At 38.3% G+C, this 23,738-nt stretch overlaps 1 protein-coding gene across 1 annotated transcript in view; it reads right to left on the bottom strand.

Moving 5' to 3' along the window:
* WWC2 (WW and C2 domain containing 2) overlaps positions 1-23,738 on the bottom strand; it is a gene marked incomplete at both ends in the record, with an annotated part of 103,600 nt that overhangs the window by 39,345 nt on the left and 40,517 nt on the right. The window contains 6 exons of the mRNA XM_081999761.1: positions 1,793-1,866; positions 2,835-2,981; positions 3,640-3,769; positions 7,162-7,241; positions 11,947-12,023; positions 13,013-13,216. Of these exons, the coding sequence (XP_081855887.1) occupies positions 1,793-1,866; positions 2,835-2,981; positions 3,640-3,769; positions 7,162-7,241; positions 11,947-12,023; positions 13,013-13,216 (712 nt within the window). The remainder of the gene's footprint in view (positions 1-1,792; positions 1,867-2,834; positions 2,982-3,639; positions 3,770-7,161; positions 7,242-11,946; positions 12,024-13,012; positions 13,217-23,738) is intronic.

Raw genomic sequence — 23,738 nt, 5'->3', positions numbered from 1 at the left:
CACCCTGTAGTCACTGATAAAACCAGTATGTGCAAACACTTTAAAGCCTTTAATGGTGTCTTCAAGGCATACAATTGTCTGATTTAAAGCTGAGAAGAATATCCATTACTGAGCACTTTCAGACAAAATTGAATAAAGATACCATTTAAAAGGAGATAATTTGACCTTGAGACACACTAATGTTATATAGAACAAATACTTAGTTGTGCAAAGGTAAGTACATGAGCTACCGAAATTTTGACTCACATTCTTGGCTGACTAATTTGTGAGAAAGTACTCCATGCTCTGAACAACGCACTTTTTTTTTTTAATTTAAGGTAGAAGTGGTAAACTGGTTTAGTGCCAGGAATTTTTTTTGTTCCTACAAAGGAGTGATAAAACACAATGCTGGGATTTCTTTGTATCAAGACATAGTCAAAACAGAGAGTGATCTGGTTTTGATCAATTATGCCTAGGAAAAAATGCCATCTATCTGCATCCAAAACACCATCTGAAAATTAATACTATGTACATAATGATTCTGAGCCAAAATCATACAAGTTCAGCATTGAACAAATACAATAGCCTTAGCACTCTTTGTTGAATGCATTGATTATATAATAAAGTTTTATGATCCGTAATGAGGATATAAAGGATCACTGTTGTTACCGGCAAGGATGGTAGTTACTACTCTATTTGAGGAGAGTATATATTTTAAATTAGGCAAAAAAATGTTGGCTGTACAGCCTCCTGCCTTTAAAACATAAAAACTAAGTATGCCTTTACTTTGTACTTACAAGCTGCAAATTTCTTTTCCTAGTTTTCTAATTGACCGTGCCACAGTACTCAACTGAAATAATACTTAAATCTAAGATTAAACGGCATTTTAGGCATGATTTTCATCTGGGGAAAAGTGCTGGTTTTTGTTTTATTGCCTTGTTTAGTTCTTTATAGTAAAAAAAGAACTTTTGGTGTGTGATAACTTTTTAAGATTTCTATTTCCCTTAAATTACAAAGTACCGCCATAACAAAAACTGTAAGGTTGCTGAATAACTAACACATAACTTTGTGAAAAGTATTAGAAAAAAAGACAACATTATATTAGGAGATACATCCTACACACACCTTTTTTTCTTTCATAGTAGATCTTCCCCCAGTATTATGCAGCACTTCTGGTGCACCAGACGACATGTCATTTTAACCCTGAATGTTCTGCTTTCTGATGCCCATTCCCCACTGCTGTGGCAATTCATCAAAATGGCACTGCTTTTATGAGCAACTACTGCAGAACTTTATTTGAAAGGCCTTCCACATTCATTAGTGAAGCAGTTCCTGATTTCTCCTCAGGTTAAATTCATTAAAAAAACCAACCCCATAGTGATAACAAGTATTTAAATTATCCAGAGGCCCAAGGAAAAAAAGAAATAATTAAGCCTACTACATCTGCACTGGGAAGTCTGAAGCAACTCTAAAACTGAAGAGCCTTCCCTGGCATCGTAAACTGAAATGATGATCCCAAAGGAGGACATAATGGACTTAAATCACCTGGCGACTCCTTTCAGTGGAAAGCCATTTTACTATTCCCTTAATCCTGGAACTGCCATTAATCTGTCACTGTCTGCATTTTCTTAACACATTCAACTTAGCATTAAATGTAAAACCTACTGCTCAGAAGCACTGCCTGCTCACACTCTGAAGGAAAAGCAGCACTTGGCAGCAATGCCCACAGTGCCTCCCGAGAGCCGCCCACCAGATGTCACTGCGAGCACAGCGTTCGTGCTGCAGGGACGAACCAAGCAGCTAGCCCTGTTACCTTCTTTTTGCTTCTTCATATTGAAGACTTAGTCTGACCTTCTCTGCTAAATTTGATCTACTTCTTGCTCCAACCTGTTCAGAGGGAAAAAAAAAAATAGCCTTATTACTTTGTAAAGCTGTTAAATTAATCAACAAAACCTATACACAGGCTAGAAAATCACGATTTAAAAAAAATAAACCACACCCACCTGCAGCCACACACTTGCTGTTAAATGCCTAGTTAGGAATCTACTCAGATGTACAAAACAGTTTTCTCCTGATCCAGTTCATCTATTCTTAACTACTGTACTACGAATTTTTCATATTCCCTCAGAGTAGAGCAAGAGCATTTTCAAGTAAGTCTTGCAGTGACTGCACCCAAAATTTTGACCTCTGCTGAACTCAGAATTTAGAACAAAGTCAGTGCATTTCAAAGTAAGACTTCAATAAATTTGCTACAAAACATAGACAAGCTTAGCTCTTTGTTTGGAAAACCTTGTACAGTCTCTTCCTTATAAACTTAGCTCCCAGAACTTCAAAGAAGGTACCAAAATTACACACAGCTTTCTGCGTATGTAAATATACTGTCAGTGAAACACAAAAGGTTTTAATGAATCACTGAACAAGTAGTTCCACTAACAGTTTTTCAGCTGTGTGACATGAAATTGCACATTTAAATTCTGAGATCTGAATCTCTGAATTTTTAATCTGAAAATTAAAAACATCTTCACATTGAATTAAGTCTGTAAGGTGGAACGTATCCTACAGACTGATCCAAAAAATACTACCTACTTATGCTGATCTTCATTGTACTGGGAACTATTTGATTAAGCTGAGTTGTCATAAACGCTTCATGCCAAACGTATAAAGTTCATCTGAGTCTTGATACAAAATATAAGGGAGGGGAGGGGAATCAGATAACTGATTCTTAGGAACTCCCTCTTAAACGTGTATATATACACTTATCAGCAACAGTAAACAACCATTTGAGTCCAATTCCATTAACCACAGCATTCTGATTCAAGTTCTCTTTACATTTGACAAAATGGAAAAAAGCTCACCTCACCAGAAATGTCAGTCTGAGACCCTGTATCCAGAGTTTGTCTGGAAAAACACAGCTGGGATTTTACAGAGCTGGAACTCAAGTCTGGTTCAGATATCCCAATGGTCTGGTCAAGACTGAATTTCTCTCTCAGCTTTGCAAGACTCTGTCCAGGAAACAGAGAAGGAGGCTGTTAAAGATCCTTTGTACTTTACTGTGTTTATACCAGTTTATCTCCAAAAGATATTTACAAAAAAGACTTCAATAAAAAAATTCTAGGTTTACGTCATATGAAGCAAACTATCCTTTTAACTAAGCGGTTGGTAGGTAACACTAAGGGTGATCAATACCTGTGACGCATATAAAAACTACTCAAACTACTCACGTGGTTTTGTCTGTTTTTTTTTAACTTGTCAATCAATTAAATACTTGGCTGATTAAAAAAAAAAATCTGCTTTCAGAAAAGGAAATAGGGCAATTTAGATTTGGAAAACTTTCACTGAGTTAGACAATGGCCATGAATCTCAAAAACACGTATCTCAATTTTGTCCACTTAATATTTGAAATTGTTGTTTAGAGGTAACATCTGCACTGTACCATACATACAAGTTCAGAACTCTATATTCTGACTGACATATACCAATTTTATGAGTTAGGAAAGTCACAAGTTTCAGTTTCTGCATCTGAAAATTGATTTTAATACTAGTTTGGCTCAAAGTTTTGAGAATCCCTTAAAGGGTATAAAATGCAAAGCATTTATAATCAGGAAAGTTACTCATGTTAACACAAATCCACACAAAACTTACGTCAACCATTCAAAATACCTTCATTAAATTTTGTTTTTCTCTCTCTCCTGAACTTATCGCCTTTCTGATGGACTTCAGTTCACTGAGGATGGCTTTGGCCTCACACAGTTCATACCCGCTCTGGCCTCCAGACATTTTTTGGTCAATTCTGTGGAAAGAGAAAATATTAATACTGGATACAGAAAATAATACTAACACCTCTGCTGTTCTGCTTTAGGCAGAAGCATAGTCAGAGAACAGGAGGGAAGGAGATATGAGACACCATTTCCTGCAACAGACATGCAAAGAGGAAGAAGGACATTGAAGTCTCCATTAAAATACTTACTATTTAATCCTTGGCAAAAATGTCAAGCTATCTAAGAGATACACAGGATTCAGTGGGTGGGTTTTGCTGACATGAGGAAATTTCATGGAAAAATACTTCTGTTAGCTTTAAAATCACCTCAGCTAAGCTACTGGGGCCTTACCAAAGGCAGAGACTCCACAAGCAATTCTAGTTGATCCAGTCATAAAGACATAAGGGGCGCAGAGCACTGAGGATTCCTACACATGCTACCAGCAGTACAGCAGTATTGCTGACAACGCTGTCAAAATTCCCCATCCCCACCACAACTCTCTGCAGCATAGCAGCAGCTTTTGGGTATACCTTTGATACTATTCACTGCTTTGTGATCCTTTCAGAAGCAGAATTTATTATTAGTAGTAGTAGTATTCTACCCAGACCCACATCATGACATGGGCAGACAGGCAAGCTTCTTGGTACTAATCAGCCTTGCAGAGAAGAAATGCAACCAGCTCCATTCCTGTCTCAGCTTCCTTCTCATTCACCCTAATCCTAGGCATTAACAGTCTAGAACAGTTGTTCTTCTCAGCCAGTCACCAGGCTCTCTCCATTGACAAAATCTCTGGATAATCAATACCATGTCACACATCGGACAATTTATTAAATTCCCGGACTATCAACAACTTAAAAAACTGTAACTTGAAAATAAGAAAACAAAAAACTTAGAGATAAAAAGAGGTTTCATTTTACTATTTCCTTATTTAGGTCAAGAAGTAGTCTGTAAACACACTTTCCAACTTCTAATCAATATTTCATAGCATCATAGAAATAACTGCAGCTGTGCTTCACAAAATTAAAAACAACAGCCATCTTCACAAAAGTCAAGCATCTAGTAAAGAATACATTCTTTTATAATGCAGTTGGCTTTCTGTTTTTATCATCATCCATCATCTTTGCTAGAAGACATTAGCCTCGTGAGTGAGGAATGAATAAACATTTTAATGACGAGAAGTGATCTCGAGCATCCCCTGTGAGAACAGAAACTCACATGAAACACTTGTAACAGTATTCTATTTTACTTCCAGTTTTGTGCACAAAGATATCAAGGTTCTAAAGTGGTCTTCAAAGCTGTGAGCATGTCTGTTTTCCTTTCTCCACATTTCAGGTTTTGTGCAAACTAGAACTGCATTTGTTGGAAGAAAATTACCTATGTGACTCAGCACTCAGATTCCTATTCAAAGAAATATTTGTTTCAGCTTGGAAGTTCCTCAAACTCTTTTATAGGTAGGCACTTACTTATGGTCTGACAACACTCAATTTTTGGTTACTTAACAGGTTGCTAGGGTCAAATAGATACAGGATATGCCAACAATTGCAATCATGAATGAACAGTTGGGTAATACACCACATGCTGCCTAGTAATATGATGTGCCACATTCAAATCACAACTTCTTTATTCTGCATATAATTAAGATGGACAAGAAGGATCTCTGACAGAAGATATTCCATCTTCCTGTTTTAAATTAATGGGATTAGTACTGTTTGAAAGTGGCTGACTGAATTTTAAAAACAAACGTCCATTGTGTTTCTGTGGAATGCTGTTGACAGTTTCCGAAACATGCTTTGGATTCCTATCAAAATGGCTTGCGAGCAAGCTGCTTTAAAACAATACTTCATTGTTGAATTAATATAATAAAACCAGCATGATTGGCTAACCTTTAATCCTGGGACAGCAGCATGAGTTTTTATTACCTTAAGCCTTATAATCAATATGTCTTTCTTCTTCTAAATTTTGCTTCAAATGAAGTCTGATTTACGGTGAAATAAATTCAATCAACTATCCTTTTCTCCCTCCCTCCTCGCTAGTCTTTATATATTTAAACAACAAACAAATCTTACATTTCTGTTTTAGTCAAAATGAAGGAGGATACAGATTGACTGGCATCCTCCTAAGGTGCTGAGGGTTTTCAGTTCCAAATCGACTTCAAAATCTTCATAACGGAAAAACATTTTTCATCCATTTTGACATGTCTCTAATTATGCTTGGCCATTTCCTGGACCAGAATTTTTTTCTCCCACTTAAAAAAATTCCTACTGTATCGAACTGATCTATTAAAATACACAGGGAATAGCCTACATGATGGTTTGGTTAGAACTGGGAACTGAACTCTGATCTCTCAGCTCCAAACACAGATGCTGTGCCATCCTTTGCAAATTACTTTTCTGCATTTTAGTACTCTACCTGGAAGATGGAAATGCACTTCCCTTCTCCCACCTTTTGTCCATCTTCCCTATATATTCTGCAAGTTCTCCAGGATAGAGATTATTACTTATCTCACAGTACACTGCCATACACAGGAGGTCCTGAGAAAAAAGGTAAATGAATCCAGATAATATTACATTAACACTGCAACATTGCTTCTGCTAGTGAAACTAGTGTACTAAGAGCACACAGCTCAGCATTTTTCCATGTAAATGTATCATTAGTATATGGGTACATACCACAATACGGAAAACAACTAGCATTAATAGATTTCTGTTCACAATAGTCAAGAAAACATGCTTGTTAGCATGGTTTCCTCTGCAGCATCTTCTTTGTGGTGACAGTTCCAGTAATGTTTAGTATTTTAGGGCCAAACTTGGTAAGTCAGGAGCAGCAGAGAGTGCTCAGACTGAAAAAAATTCACTCTCTAATAATCCAACTGGTTAAATACCCAGCATGCTCACACAATGCATCAGCCTTTTGGACATCAGGCATCCCAGCAACTGGAACAAAGAAAGTCACGTCTCTACTCCTCAAATTGTGACTCACTTCAAACGCTGCACAGTTGTGTACCATTTATACCTCCGAGAACAGCACCCTTCTCTCTCTCTCTCTTTTGAGCTCAGAGGTGGGGAAGGATGAAAGACAGACCTAATTACCTCTTTTTTTTTTTAATTTATTTTTCAAACGGGACATGCAAAGCGGCTAAATTCTTCCTCAGGACCCTTAACCACTGCCCCTCTTTCTGCCTCTTTGCAACACAAACCACCTCATGGAAAAAAAGTAAGAGGGGGAACGTATTTCTCACATTAACACTTGCACAATAGGGTTGCCATTTCTGCAGATTTCCTGCTTTCTAAATACAACGAAGAGAGTTATTAGATTCTCGTTTTCTCCCCAAGAATTCTCTCACAGAAGATGGATTCAATACCATGCCAAAAAAAGAAATCAGGCAAATGAATTAAGTCAATTTCAACTATTTTCTTTTACTCACTGTTGCAATGTTTCAAAGCCCTGTTCCTTATACAGCAGCTCTTGCTTCATCTGAGAGAGTTCCCTCTTCAGCTTCTTAACCTTGTGTGTTAAATCAAAGCAAAAGTTAGAAAATTCCTCTGCTAAACGGCGTAACACATGGCTTTGAACAATTCGTGTATTCTCTACATCAGATGAGACTAAAAAAAGAAAGTAAATTGCTCTACTGACACGTATTAAAAACAAAAGGATCTGTTCTCTTCCTGATGTCTATTGGCAACATGCTTTAGTATTAAAGGGACACAAGCAGATTAAATCACATTCCTTATTTGTATCGATACCACACTGTGTTATTAAACCTGAGAGAACTTTAACATGTAATTTACTTCTCACTTGTTAAGCATGCATTCCAACTGTCCTACAGGGACGTGCCTGTTTATTTTCTGGCTTATTATATTTTCATTTTTTCATTCCAGGAAACTCTCAAGTCATTTGCACTGTAAAAGATGAAGTGTGGACTCTTCTTCCCCTCCCCCCCCACTCTTCCTATGAACCATCCTTTCTTATAAAGCTTTACAGACACTGGAACCCTAAATATATAATTCGCATTCATTTAGTTCAAAAGACAACAATCACTAAACACATTTGGATCGCAAATATATGCATCTATTTCATAGAAATGTCTTTGGCAAAACATTCCCTACTTTCCCTAAATTTGCATGCTCAATTGCTTTTTAATCTTAATACTGCTATTTCAGATGTTAGCAGATATGAGTACACTACAAAATATTTATGAATCAAGATTAAATTTAAAAATCCTCCATATAATTTTTTATGTCATACTTCACAAACATACTAAAACAAAGTTTCTGGACCACCTATAAAGGACTGTAATACAAATTAAAATTAGTCCTCAGCATACACAGAGAGGCAGGAATGCTTCCTTGAAATTACTCACTCAAATTTTGTCATTTATACACCTATACCTGGCTTGTTTGCACTCTACATACTAGCCAGATATTGTTAGACTTTTTAACTTTCCAATCAGTAAGGTGAAAAATGGAAAAGCCTGCTGGAAGTCCTCTGCTCTCACCTACCACTGTGACATTCTTGCTTGTTTTCATATAGGTCCTCAGATATTCAAGACTTTTGAAAAATGGATTATATTAAAATGAAGAATTTTGACCACTTTAACTGAAATTAACTTCAGAATACATCTCCAAGACTTTTTGTATCCAAATACCCTTAGACTTCCTACTTGGTACTATTCTTTAAATTAAAGGGGGAAAAAAAAAAAGAAAAGAAAAAAAAAAGTTAAGTTTCCCAACATGCCAGGTGACTAAAAGTACTAACCATCAGCAGCTGCTGTAGCTTTCAAAGAGATTTAAAATGCTTTATACATCTAAAATAACCAGTGATTTGTGGTGTTCTTCATATAGGTTTGTGAATGTTACTTAGAAGTTTAAGTTTGTAGCTTCTGGCTAACGAATTTTCTGTGACAGAATAAAATACATTCAATCTCCATTTTCTCCAAAGCAAAATCTGTTCTCTAGATGAGGTGTTAGGTTCAGGCTTTTGGAAAGTATCATCATTAGTTGCTTTACTTGACAGAAAACTGTTTTTATTTGGACCATAATGAGTAGTTAGCATGATAAATAGGCAATGTCTCTTAAGTACCACATTCAACACTCCTTACATATTTCTTCCCTGACTAGCATAAAATAATCTCTAGAGTGTTATCATCAAGGTTATAGAAAATGAACAGGTATTACCTGTATGTTTCAGGTAAAGTAATGTGTAAAATGTGAAAGAAGTTCCAACTTTTCTGAGAAACACAGAATGGCTAATTTTTATTTTTAATCAGTAATGTGAATTTATAGTAATAACAGAAGTCACACGATTTCAACTTAGAGGACTGGATCTCACAGAAACGCTTATATTTTTCCTCATCGTCATCTCCTGAGTGTCCTCTGCTGTAATTCATCATCATTTCCTTATCAAGAAATGCGAGTTAGGCATATTATCCTAGAAGGACATGATCTACATCATAATATAGACTCTGTGTTTACTGCATCATACTTGCATTAAACTATTCTTGTGCTCCTTGTCTTCTCCTTCAAAACTTTCATGTAATTCTGTCTTTTTCACAACTCTTCACTTGTTTTATCCTTCACCCCCCTTCTACTGCTTTTGCACATCACCTTAAGTCACCCGACAGGCCTCTCGCCTCCTCCTTCTAGCTGCATCTTCAAGCCAGCTCCTGTGCTAAATCCCCTCCTATTCCCAGCACTCAAGTACTAATGGGACAACAACAACAAAAAAATACCCTCCTGTTACTTTATAAAGGTGCATCCCCTACTTGCTGCAAATGCATAAAACATACTGGGATCACATATGCTTTGTGTTGTTTGAATTATCTTACTCATTACTAATTAAGACCCCAAATGGCCCCACTCAAAAGTCCACTGCAGGATGGGATCCTTCAGTTTTAACCTTGTGAGAAAGGTCTTTCTTCTCCTGCTTATTTTATTTAACAGCTGTCTGATTTCTGCCATATTTCCTCCACAACCTATCACGCAATAGGCAATTCATGTATCCAAAAGGCTCCACGTGCATGTGTTAAGCACAGCTAACAAGGAAAAGGCCAAAGGCCAATTCCGAACTCCCTCGAATGCTGAGTTTCCCCCTCCAGCCACCATTAACCTGATGATACCAGTAAGCATCAGCTAGTGTGGGAGAGAAACAGGTTTAGTACATCTGACCTAATAGTTCACTAAACAATGTGCAAATTCTAACTAGCTGGCTAGCAGCTTACTAATGACTAACTTTGTTTCTCATTAAGTCCACGCATGCATATACTGTAAAATGCCAAAAGGTGGCATATTAGCAAAGCATCTTCAAACATTCAAATAAGGGTAAACTGTGATAATAGTCATACCTCTCTTGCCATCTTCCATGAAAACCACTTTCCAGCCCCAGCATCACAGGGCTCCACTTTTTCTTATCTCAATGATTTTCATATCCAGTGGCTTTGGATGACAACACACTTTATGCTGATACAGATATTCTTGGACTTGCACCCTTCTAAACTCTGCAGACAAGATTCAGGTCACCTATTTTAGGCACATACGCAACTTGGACTTGGCAATGCCAACAAACCAGGTGTTGGGAACCAGCAGGATACTAGGGTCCTTGACTCCAAGAAGATTATTTCTTGAAGAGATGAAAGCACCTCCAAAAAATGAATTACTGTGATTAACACATTTGCCTCTCTCCTCAGTGAGCAGGCAAACTGTAGATCTGCAGCCAAGAGGTGATTCAGTGTTTCTGCATCTTGAGCTGGGAGGTGATCAGAGCTAAGTAACGAGAAAAACTGAGCACAGGACCATGTCTGAATTCTCCTCTGACTTGTAGGTGACTATATTTAAATTTGGTCATGTATTTCGTTTTTCAGTACCACTGTTAATTTCCCAAATATACTAGTGATCCCTTTGCCAAAAGGGAACATCTGTTACTGCTCCACTTATTTTAGAAAGAAGCTCTTGCTTTGCCTTTTCATTCTTGTTCCTGACAGAGTCCTTACTGCTGTTGATTCTCCCTACTAAACTTATAAAATTTTTTCTCCCACCTCCTCCAGCATTGAAATAAGTTATCTCACTAACCACCTTCCCTTCTCCTTAAAGGATAAGGGACTACAAATTGAGATTGGTAACGATGAACAGGTGTACAAGCAGTCAAGAAGGCAACATCCCAACACTAGTTTTACAGTGTATTCCATTCCTGATTTATACTGGGGCTTAAAATTTTAACGAGCTATTCCACAGTTCCTTTTAAACATTAATTGTTGAGACTTCTAATCATAACTCTTACTCCAGGTGAAGGAAAATGTTACTCTTGGAGGGTTCCGAGTGCTGCTCTGTGCAGAAACCAGAAGGGGGCAATGGAAGAGCTGAGTGACTGCCCTTGCTTGTGCTGCTTCTGCTCCCACAGTCTGTATTCCAGCCCTCATCGAAGGACTATGCTGTGAGGTGCTGTCTTTTTAACCTGCATGGTTTGATCCAATTTTTTTTCATTACTAACTACAGAAAGCCTAGGCTATTCATCGAGCATTATATGCCACAGCATATAATGCTCATATCTGTATATAGATTTTAAATGTCTTCCGCAGCATTTCCTCCTTATTCAAGATAAATTCACTACAGACTAACTTGTGAACGAAAGTTCTTTATATGGAGTCTGTTAGTGACCATACTGAACACATTTGACCAAATAATGGATTTTTGTTCATTAGCAATTTCAAAACGTGAACACAAACTTTTTCTTGAAGTGTTCCGTTTTGACAAAACAGAGTGAAGTTTCACACCATTATTGAAAAGTGTTTTTTAAACCAACAGAAATTTGTGAGGCAGTTCATGTAGCTAATGGTACATTTCTCACAGAAGAAAGATTGTGTAAAAACAGTCATCTAGCTGCAGCTCACCTTGGTTTTCTACTTTTCTATTTTCACCTAAAGATTTTTTACTCTTCCTTTTAAAAAACAAGTCACACAAGTGAAAACAGTTATTGGATTTATTTAAACCTACATTTATTTAGAGTATTTGTCAAGGTTTCCCCAAAATATGTTATCTGAAAGCAACAGAGACAGCTTTAAAAATTCATTAAAAACCTCTGAATGGTATTTAAATAAGAATATTAGAAGGTTTCAGTACCAGGGTACAAGATGCATCTGCTAGTTCAAGCTTTGCTTATTCTATAGTCATAAACTTTGCACACAGAATACAAATGAGTATGAATTAAGCACTCTCACCCTTAATCTTGTAGTGGAGATTTCAGCCTTCAGAATGTCAGGGTCGTACTTTGTGCTTGATGAGGAGCCTGAGAACACTTTTTTTGAAGACAAAAAAGGACAAATAGTTAAGTACTGTTAAGTCATTAATTAGTCCCTTCCTTGATGAATCCACGTTGATCTAAAATTAAAAACTGCAGAAAAACATGTAATACTTTAAAAAAACCCAAAACGTCCTTATAGAGTAGTCATCATTGCAGGATGGCAATAATTAATGAATAATCAAGATTTCTCCCTTTGTTGCCACTATTTGGTATCTCTCCTCCTTTGCCTATCCCAGGATCCTAAGGTAGCACCTCATTCTTCCTGGCTTCGTATCCTGTGCCTTCTGTTCCCATTCTTCTAGCTGAGCCATCTTCCAATCACCTCTTCCTGGAAGCTGTGATTTCTAAGGAGATTTCTGGAAAGCAGAAGATTTATTCAGAAGCCTCAGAGGTCTGCCGCTCAGTTCTTCCGCAGCTGTGCCTGTTACTTTTGTCACACTGCCTTCTTCCAAGAGAGATGTTTGCCCAAGGGCAGGCCTCTGACAGCACTTTACTGCATGCCAATTCCTTGCCCAACATTGTAACACGTATCTCTACTTCACCTCGATCACAGCACAGAAGCTACAAAATTATTGCATGCTATTATTATAAAGCAGCAACAAATTCCCTTCTTGGTCTATTGCAGACACCTGTCAACACAGTAGGGCCGTTTCAGCATGCAGCCATGAAGTACAAGAGATCCTATTTACTTCAAGCCTAGATTTGGCAGAATTTTGTTCTGACAAACTGCATGACAAAACAGATTTCAGAGCCAACTGCTCTAAACCACAGCTCAAAGGAGTTCAATTGTATCAGAGACACGAGAGTTCTCTCCAGCAGAATATCTCTATGTTAAATAAAATTTTAAAAAGTAGGGATGCTCTCTCTAAAAAAGCCAGAGTACAAGGTGTTCATAGCACATCTTGAAAACTCAGCCTAGAGAGAAACAGGATCCCCTGCAAGGCACAGATCAAAGAAGTTATTGTATTCTCTACTGGACTTACAGCTTGTACGAGAGCTCGATTTTTCTTTGTAGGCATCATTCAACCGTGCATACTCATCCAGTGCAAGTGCTAGCCTCTGTTCTTTCACCTGGTACAGTTCTTTCTGAGTACTGAGAGCATCCTGGGCTACCATGAGGTAATCTTTTAACATTCTCTCTTGTTCTTGCCTCCATTGTTTCCTGGGATCTTCTATTTGTGTTGTTTCTTTATAGGAGAGAAAGAAAAGATTTAAAGAGACCTTTGGTGAAATCCATTGACAACTAATTTGTTTCTTTGCCTGTAATCCACAGTTATATAAGTCTAAACCATAGCTTGACCTTGGTTACCAAGCAGGTGCTCAATTTTTTTTTTTTTTTTTAGTTTTTCTTTGCCACAATAGCGGGGGTAGGAAACAGTATTTAAGGGATCAGTTGCAAAATTAGGAATTAGGATACAATAGGTAAATGCTTATTTAGAGCGTTACCACATCTCCAACCTTGAATTAATAACATCCTCAAACTCAAGAAAAAGCTTATTTTTTGCATCAGAGTATTTGGAAATAATTGGATCAATAAAGTCTTTCAATGATGTCTTAAAATTGAATGCATTTCTGAACAAAAATGAAAAGCAATCTCAGCTATTACATTTTTTTTCCAAACCTCCTCCTCCCCACATCATTAATTTTTATAGCCATATGTTATTCATGTTTTGTAGTGGTTATCTCTCTCCTTTCCCTCTACGAAAACAGTTTTATCTTTTTCCCCTGTAACTGAATTAGCAGAACATTAACACTCCAGATCACTTCACCTAACTCTATCCCTATCCCTGCTAGGCACCTCATCCAAGACACAACTTTCTTTATGGTCAATAGGCAGAGGGGGCCACCCTCAGAGAGCGCTTCGCTCCATCTAAGACAGGTGCCCAAGATGGGATCGAGCTGCCTTTTTGAGGTGTCTACTTCTTTCCACTGACAACCCAGGTAATATAAATGAGTGGGCTGGAACAGGCCCTTAATTCACAAAGGGCTTCAGGTCAACCATTTTAACTCCAGCAGCCACACAGATGACAGACTTGCATAGAATGCATAGATGAGAGGATTAAACACAATAGTGGTATATGTTAAGAAAGTATGTGATGAGATCAATCTCATTGTAGGTTTTAAGATTTTTTTTTTTTAAATGTAAACATGTGAAGAAGAGTTAAGGCTGAATGTTCAATCTTATCATTAGTATTTCCTGACTTAGTTCAACACTTTTTGAAGCTGTACAATGAATATTCTTCCTTTAAAGCTGTACTAAGTACAAAAACATTCTCGTAAGACCTAGCAATGAAAAGTTTGAAATCTAAATAAAAATGCAAACGTGCACCCCACTGCATTTTCTTTGTAAGTTACATGCCATAAATCTACACAGATCTACAGAGATAAAAAGAACATTCAGTACCAAAGTATTTAAGTACAAAGTATTTACTTCAGAATTTCTTCTGCAAAAACAAGGAGGAAAGTATATTCTCTGGGTTAAATTTCTGCCACTTTAGTTCTCTGAATTGCTTTACTGTGAGAAAAAAAGAGGAACATGTGGCTGAAGACATGGGGGAAAAAAAAAAAAAAAAGAACCGCAGCAGAACCAACCTGATTGCTCTAAACTGTAGCTGAAGTGCATTCTTGGAGAGAAGGCACTCCAACTCTATATATGAGTAACAGCAAAAGCTGATAAGGACAGGTGCTGGTTAATAACAATTCCCCATACTACCATTTTTTCAAAAGCATTTTTTGATGTTAGTATCACATAAACCAAAGACATTCAAATAAAAAGAAGCTTCCCATAAAACTAACCCTGTAGGATCCTAAACTGACAATGTCTATGGAACTACTGATGCTTTTAAAAGCAAACAAATAAAAACACATACACACACCCCCATGCTGGTGACCCCCTCCACCATTTACAAACACAACAAGCTTTTGTATTTCTACTTGGGACAGGTATTTCTTAGATGTACGCAATGGATACATTGAGAGTATAAATCACATAAACGCAAGTGCAGTGCATAAAAGATTAAAGCAGAGAAGCTTTATACACAGTTGGTTTTCCAATAACCCCAGCAGGAACATTCTCTCCAAAAAACTAAGTATAGCCTAGGACACATACACATATATCCATGTTTATAGCCACCTGCTCTTTTCCACAAAGACATCAGGCACACAGAGAAGCAAATCGATACCTTTTCTCTCCTAAGCGGTCAACACATGTCCCTATCTGTGGCCATTTATTGCTGTTGTGCTTTAACACACCTCCACATTCACAGTTATTTACACAAGACAAGAAGTGCTGGTTTCCAGAGCTGTCCTTTTTTTGTGAAGCAGGATGAAGAGGCTGAAGCAGGATTCTCATGGGTCAACGATCAAATAGGATAAATGCAGTTATGTTGTTTTTTTAGAAGAATGTAATGATGTGATTGTGTTTTAAGAGTGCAACCAGCAGCCACCAAATAATCTTACAAGATTGGAATGTCTCATCTTCAAGCATGTCGTAGGTAATTGCCTTGTAGGTTTTAAGTGAGGATTGCTCAACATGCAGCCCAAAGACCAAATGTAGCCTGCAGAGTCCTAAAACGTGGCCCACAGATGCCCTGTCCTTGTGACTGCAAGAGAAGGACAAAGCTGATGAACAGCAGATTATTTTGTATTGCTGACAAATACAGTCAGACATTTTCTTTTTGCCTCTCCAAGCTGCATGTGCAAAACACTACTATGATTGTATGAACTAACATCTTTTATACTGACAATCATAAATGAGTTAGAGGTAACCCTGCATTTTAAAAATTGCGTACTGTAACTTTAGCATACCGAGGTCTGCGTATTTGCCTATGTATGTACATTGACTGGCCAAACTATTCTCAGCCAATTCTATCTGCATGTATTTTATTCCACAATGAACGCTCAGTTGGGAAAATGCTGGAAAAAGCAAAGCAGTACTAGAATGACTGAGTAACCAGAATTGTTACTCAACTTTTACCAAGCAGAGAAGGCTCTGGAGTATTTTTCACTATGTCTTCTTAAATATTAAGAAGTGGAAAACCCAAAAAAGCCTATCAACTTGCTTGGCTAGTTCTTCATACATATATATTTTTATACATATATACACACACACACATATACACATATGCCTGTGTAGCAGGCACCATACGGTTGTTCATCTATACTATTCAGTTGTCTCGATTTTAATCAGCAGGTTTACCCCACAGAGCGAAAAAAAACAAAGACAGAACTATGGGTAATATTTCCGGTACTGTAGCACTGCATTTTCAAAAGTATGTTCATTTGAGCACATACCTTACAACAGCCAATAAATTTTTTTAAAAAAAGAGTCCTCCTTTCAAAAACAAATATTTATACTTCTCGGAGTAAAGCCTCACAAAGATAAGGATTTTTTTCTTGGACAAGAATGTTTTAAGCACCTGCTGTTAAGGTCAAACTTGTATACACAAGAATATTATTGGGCTGGTTACATGCATGTCATTGTAGAAACAGCTTGCTGAACATTTCAAAATGAGATGTGAAGCCCTTCATGCTTAAATCAAAAAGTGACATTTAAACCACAAAGAACATCCAAGCATTACCCTAGCCATATCATTCAGTGACTGATGTAAAATAAACTTGGGAGATCTTGTTCCTTTTTTAAAGCAGATAAATGTTTCCACCAGTGACTGCAACAGGATGCCTTACGACCTTGTCTGCAGCAGACAGGGATCACGCAACAGATTGCTAGCTAGACAAATGGGGAGACGTTATTTCTGCTGGTTGGGTGAGGAGTAAGCACTGGTTATGAAGACTAGACAGAACTGTAGGGTTGTATCTGTTCTTGAAAACGCTAACTGGACTCCAATCATTGGCAGCAGAGAACAAACCACCCCCCTGAGCATGACCTCTCCAACACTTTCTGTATCACCAGATAGTTAAATGCAAGAGTTCAGCTGTTTCTTGTAGAGAAAATACAAGTTACTACAGATACACAAGGCCATCATTTTCTGTGACAAACTTAGATATGAACTAAAGGAATGTCCTTAAAATGGATCTTTAAACAACTAAGAGTTGTACATCAGGCTCTATCAAGAGCACTGCTTAGATTAAAAAAAAAAAAAAAAAATCTTGATATATCAACTTTCTCTGTCCAATCACAATGCAAAATAATGATCCATAGTAACAGAATGAGGAGGTTGGTGGAGCGCCTAATATTCAGGTTAAACATTCCTAAGTTTGACTTTGTTTTAGTGTCATTTGGCAAAGCCACTTGCAAATGAAAATTACTCAATTCTATTAAGAGATCTTGATTTAAAACCAATTAATTTAACTTTAAACAAGTTATTGCAAGTGCGTAGCTAATAAATTTATAAAAAAATCATAAACAAGCAATTTATTTCCTCCTATTTTTAAAGATCTGAGTGACTACTCACGCTGGGGGGAATTCTGAGAGGCAGAAAACACTTGAGGTCTCGCCCAGCGGAACTGCACAAGCGGCAGGACGGCACACTCCACCCAAGGACGTTCCTGTGCACTGAAATGATCACAGCCCTGTAACATAGAAGAGCAAGCTGCGCTGGCTTTAATCATACTGCTATTCATGAAACGCACTATTCCTGGCTCACTGCCAGCCAGGTTTGATGCAGTTAAACTCAGCAAAGAATTTGCGCCAAACAACAAATCAAAACCAAAACGCCAGGACTGACTTTATGCCTTGAAAGTTTTGTTTATTCCTTTGGCTAGAACTTATTTCAAGGGCAGCAGTGTTATGTATGCTCTGTGTAATTATACATAAGATATATATTATATATAGGATACAGGTGATAGTCAGGCATGCTATTTTTTTAAATGAGATATTTTCTTATTTTAGGTTCCTGTCTGCTATCAAGAAGCTCTGCCAAATTTTTACAGTCTACTTGAACAGAAGGAAACTATTACCTTATCAGCAGTAGATCGTATTTTGCTGAAATACATTAAATTAAAATCCCACTAGAAAATCCCACAGGGAAGGGAATGGCTCCGTGATGCGTTACTGCTAGACATGAGAGAATTGGACATTTTGCTACAGGATTAACAATATGTGGAAGCAATAGTTTTCCAACATCTCCCCTTGCCAAACAAAATAATAGCGTCGACTGGCTCTAGAAAGACCCACATGTACACTCTCTTCAGTCAGACATGTTGCATTTAGGGAACACAGTTAAGAGGAGGAGTACTTTCAAGGGGTCCTACTAAAAAAAGCCAGAGATGCTAGATTGAGGCTTGAGGAGGACTCATACACAGCAAAAGGAGACAAAATCATGACATTGAACTCTTCATCCTGAAGAGAGAACTCTCATCTGTTTAAACACATGCCCATATTATTCCAGTTCATAAATGTAGCAGAATCACCATCTTGGATGAGAGGCTATTCCAAGGAAACCTAGGTGACCTGGCTAGAAATGAGGACCAGAGACCTAAGATCTGTAGGGAAGAGAGTGGGGAGGGGGGAATTGCATGCAACAGCTGGAGCTGCTGTAATAGCCCTCTTTTTTGGCAACGGTGGTTTCCACCATGTCACCTCAACCCACACTCCCCAGCATTACACCTTCACATGTTCTCTTTTGCACAGTCTTTTGTACTCCCTCAACCCAGCACAAAGCCTATTTGATGCACTAAACCCACCCAAACACTCACTGACTCCAAAAGATAACATGAAATCAGATACATCATGTTCTGGCAGGTTAGGCAAGTTGTGCCATGTTACCAACGGTCCAATGAGCCAGTATAAAGAGGAAGAACAACCCAGCTGGGGAAGGAGCTAGACATCCTTTTTTGGCAGCAGCAAGCCTCTTTATGGATCTACTCATCCATTAGAATCTTAAGTATGGATCTACTCACCAATACTATGCACCTTCTCCCTCATATACCAACTTACAGGAAAGTTTCCAGATGTGGAAAACATCTGGAATATGTTTATTATTACATATACATATAAATAATACATTTTTTTATATATATATAAAAAGACATATAAATACAAGACAAGAGGTGGCAAAACTGCAGTGGCTGAGCCCTGAGAATAGGGTGGTTCTGACTGACGCAGAAGTGTGCTGCACACAGCTGGCTGCGCTCTGGACTGCGCCAAGGTAGACACTGTGTCAGGCTGGCAATTTCTCTACCTGAAATAGTAAGCGATGAAAAAATAACTCCATTTCACCTGACATCTCTGGTTACCCTGCATAATAATTGCAGGACTACTACCTCCAACCAAACAGAACCCCACCTTAAAGAGTAACACAGGCCTCAAAACCCCAAACCCAATAGCTGACTACATGCAAGATCCCTAATCACTGGTACTTCTCCTGAATCCCAGTGGCTGAATAAAGTGCACAAGCTAAACCCTGACTGGTTTTTGGACAGACTCCGATGCCTTTGCTGTGATAGAGGATTACATCGTACTCCACAGAGGTGGTTTGAGGAGGAGGGGATACCTGGAAAGCAGCCTACTGCATGGCGAGGGCAAGCTGAACTGGGGGCAGCTGCAGTGGAGGTGAATCAAGATTTCAATGGTATCGCACATAAAAATGTCTCAAGCCGGCACAAACAAAAATCAACAACACTTTGACGTAACATCAGGAGAGGAGAAATGGTGTCTGATATCAGCCATCACAGGATAATGCAAGTTAGCTTAGTGGTGGGTGGTGAAAGCAATTTCATCGACAACATCACATGATCACTATGGATGTGTTTCTTCTGCAAGAATATCTCACATTTCTCAAAACAAACTGGCTTTCCGATCTGCAGTACTTTTGCCTGCAATCAGACAAAACTACACTTTGAAAAAAAAGTGCAAATATTACTTCATTGTATTTCAACTGGCATAACAAACATTGCAGACAACTGAGATGCAAGTCTTAATGAACAGCAAAAGAGCAAATGTAATAGCACTAGTTTCAGGGAGAATAACCAGTGTTACTAGACTGGCTTAAGCAATGCCCTTTATTGTTCACATACCAGAAGCTTTCTGAATGCATTTTTTTCTTAGTCCTTCCCCCCCCCTTGCTTTTTAAAATACTTACAATTCAAACTCAAACAACAAGAAAAGCAATTCATACCCAAAAATTTGAGGAAGAATTCACAAACAAATATTACATCATTTCACACCGGTATATTTGTTCAATAGGTACATAAAGAATACCACATTACAGACAGCAGTTTCAGTAAGATCATGCAGCTCAAGAAGATGACACATACAGTGTCTTGAAAATGATCTAACACATTGCTGGATACTCAGAATCACATTCTACCATATAGTAAGATGGAATATGGGTTCTATAGAGAGACATGGAGGAAAATTAGGTTATTCAGAGTATGTGCTGAACTAAGCTCTCTACAGTTTGTTTCCTGCCATAGAACTGCACACAAAAAATGCCTCCTCTCTTCCAGACACCTTCTTCACTTTTCCATAAAATAACTCTGTGCTTGAATTTGAGTAATGAGAGAAAAGGAGCACTTTTTCCAGCTATACTGTGGAAGCACAAGAAGATTTCCAGGAAGTATTTATTCAGAGATTTTTATGAAGAAATATTGAACGTGTTATCCTTATGGCACATTAGTTTCTTCTCGATATCAGGTAGCATATGCTTATGTATCTCAGAGTCAAATGCAGTAGAAACTCTGGGCATTTTGCTCTACATCAAGTAGGTAATGTTCTACTGCTATGTCTATCAGAACTAAGATATAAGAAAAACATGCAAGTATAATTTTCACATAAAAGTCAGAAACGAAAATCATCTTTAATCCAGAGCCTTCATTGCTCGATCCCTCCTCGAGCCACCATGCACCAGATTACTCTAATCCCTTCCTGTAGCCAGGGTGCAGGAAAGACGCCTATAAATAAGATTCAAGTTAAGATATACTGCACTTGGGTTTTCACCATGTGCTTGCTGACAGTAAAGAGTCTTCACAATTGTTTCCCAAATGCTTGCATGTCAGCACCTGCTTAGAAGATGGTGATGGGTCATGGGAACAAACAGTGCACATTTATGATCATGACACACCATTCGACTCCCTCAAGCTAATGGCAATTGCAGACTCATGGTGGGATTTTCAGATTTCTTCCTTGTCTGAAAATACAGTCTGGCATACTTTCATAGATGCAGATGTGCTAGAGTCCCAGGCTGGTGCAGAGTAGAGTCAGTCTACCCACAGAAATTCCTGTGTTAGATAAACCAGCTGCACAGGCGTAAACTGGCATGAAAGCCTTTAAGATCACAACAAGAAACAGAGCACCTGTAGTTAAAATATTATGCTACAAGTGTCAAACAGTGTAGGTAAATAGGTAGGTTTTGAAATTTTAAGAAGGATGGAAACCAAGTGAGGAAATAGGGACCTTCAATGAATTCTATTCTCCAGATAAGATGACACCTCTACCTCTATGCTTCCTGATGTTTTAGCATCACTGACTCAATTTTTTTTCTTTGTGGATGAAACAGTGGTAGAAAGTAGTCTCTGGGAAAGGTGCATTCATGCTTCCAAAGTGGACGACTAAGTAGGGAGGAGCTGCAGAAGCAGACAGAGCAGATGGCCATCTCCATTTTGAAGAAAAGTGCCACGGGGAGTGGGCAGGAAGAAAAATCGTCATATTGAATACAAAGTAGAAAAAAGAAAGTGATGTGATGGTCTGAAATACTACTGGGCTAGAAGTAGTTATTCCTTCCCATCCTTGCCTTTTAAATACTGTCCTTCAGTTCCTTTCTGTTAGCTTTGCCACTAAACACTACTAACAGCCAGCAGAGTACATGCTTTATAGGTTAACTAGATCAATGCAATGAAGAAAACGACTACTTGCCTGGTTATTACTGACCCTGAAAATAAGAACTGGAAGTAAAGTTATTTAGGAATATGTAGGGTGCTGAAAGCAAGGAAGAAGTTGTCCCAGCCCAGGGCTCCCTCAGACTATTCATGTCAAGCCAGAAGCAGAAGTTTCCCTTTCTTGCTCCCATTACCTCCACAGCTGTTCATCTACACACATCCTATGCAACGATCCAAATCAGAAAACCTGAGCGGCTGGGGGAAGGAAGAGAAGGTGGGGAATGACAACTCACACACCTCAGGAAGCAGAGTGCTTCCCTGTTGTCCCTGTTTACTACACAACCTCACGCTGACACAACGTGGGAACAGCAACCAGAGCAAGCGATGACTGCTACTTCAGCTGCCACAGCCACTCGAGAAGTGCACCTGGAAATCACAGCCTCAGAGTCAAAACTGCTTCCTGGCAAGCCTGCACAGGGTGCGGAACAGATGAAAGTTCAAGGGTGTCATTTCAAAATACTCGTAACCAGTGCTACCACAAAAAACAGCTGTCCCCCGTCTCTTCCACCTGACCATTCATACCCCCAGGTCACCTTCCCTCTTTTGCTTTCATAAATAGGGGTGTGGAAAGGAGAACAAATAGCAACTTTTTTTTTTCCATACCAGATTAGTTTCAACTCGAATCAGCTCCCTGATCTGATTCACTGTCTGGCCATGCAAATGTTCGTGCCAGTATAAGCAAAAACATTGCAGGGACAGAACAAAAGGCCAGAGGTAGCAATAGAGCAGGGCCAATTATTTCGGAGATTGTATCAGCTTAAAAGTGTTTGCAAATCCAACCTCTAAGAGCATAAATGTTTGCATCTCAGCCACTTAATGCCTGATGTTGAAAACCCTGCAGAATTGGAAAAATGTGAAAGTGATGACTTTGCCTGTAGATACACAAAATAAAGTGGACCAATGGGTTTGTATTACTTTTTGGTATTGTCTTGAGTTCCTAACCGTGTTATTTAGCAAAATTGTTAAATGTTAGCAAATTAGACAGCTGAAGTAGATGAACACATGAGTACATATATGCAGTAAGAGTGAACAGCACAAGCTATAAAATCTTTGAACTCTCCCAAACTACAGTAAGCAGGATCCTGCACGAAAGGAACTCCTCAGTGCCTGACTGCCAAAAAATATCCCCTCAGTCATCCCTCTAACAAAGGGCGCTACTGAACCACAGGGTAAGCATTTAGGTTCTTATGGTATTAGCTACCCACATCATATGCATGTTCTGCCTTGCCAGATGGCCTGTAATCTGGTCTCCCTTGAAGCTGAAAGCATCACATTAAAACTCCTAATTGGGGTAATATATTCACAAAGTAATGACCTCAGTCAGTGTTTCTCAAAGTGGGTTACATCATCCAAAAGGATCATGAGAAAGCTCTGAGGCAATCAGTAGGAGCTAGGAAAAAAAAACCCCAAACCTGTATTTGAAAAAAAACTCATAAAAATATGTAAAATTATAGAAAATGTGTGATAATAAAACCAAATTACACTTAAAATATTGACACCAAAAGCAAGTTCCTGAAGTCTGAGGGAGTGTTTACAATTGCAGATTGCTCACAGCAGCCAACTCTTACCCCTCTATGGAGGAGAAACTGAGTTTCCACTGGCAGTTAAGGAAAGTTGGCTTTTTTCAGGTTTGTATGGGAGAAGGGAAGGTAAAGGACTAAGATAATTATGTAGATAGGGAAAATAATAAATCTTTTTTAAAAAAAACTATTTAAATAATTTTTTTTAAGAATGTAACCTTTCATTATAGAAATTTGGTAGAAATTTTAGAGCTTTGCAAGCTGCAGTCTAGTACTGCTTTCTTGAAATCAGTGTGAGTTTTGCCAATATCCACCTTCAAGAGGAGCAGAATAAGTCCCACACTGAACACTT

Source organism: Phaethon aethereus, assembly GCF_964289735.1.
Source record: "Phaethon aethereus genome assembly, chromosome: 4".
NCBI classification, from domain to species: Eukaryota; Metazoa; Chordata; class Aves; order Phaethontiformes; family Phaethontidae; genus Phaethon; species Phaethon aethereus.
Note: the sequence above shows the minus strand (reverse complement) of the source record. Positions and strands in the feature narration are given on the sequence as shown.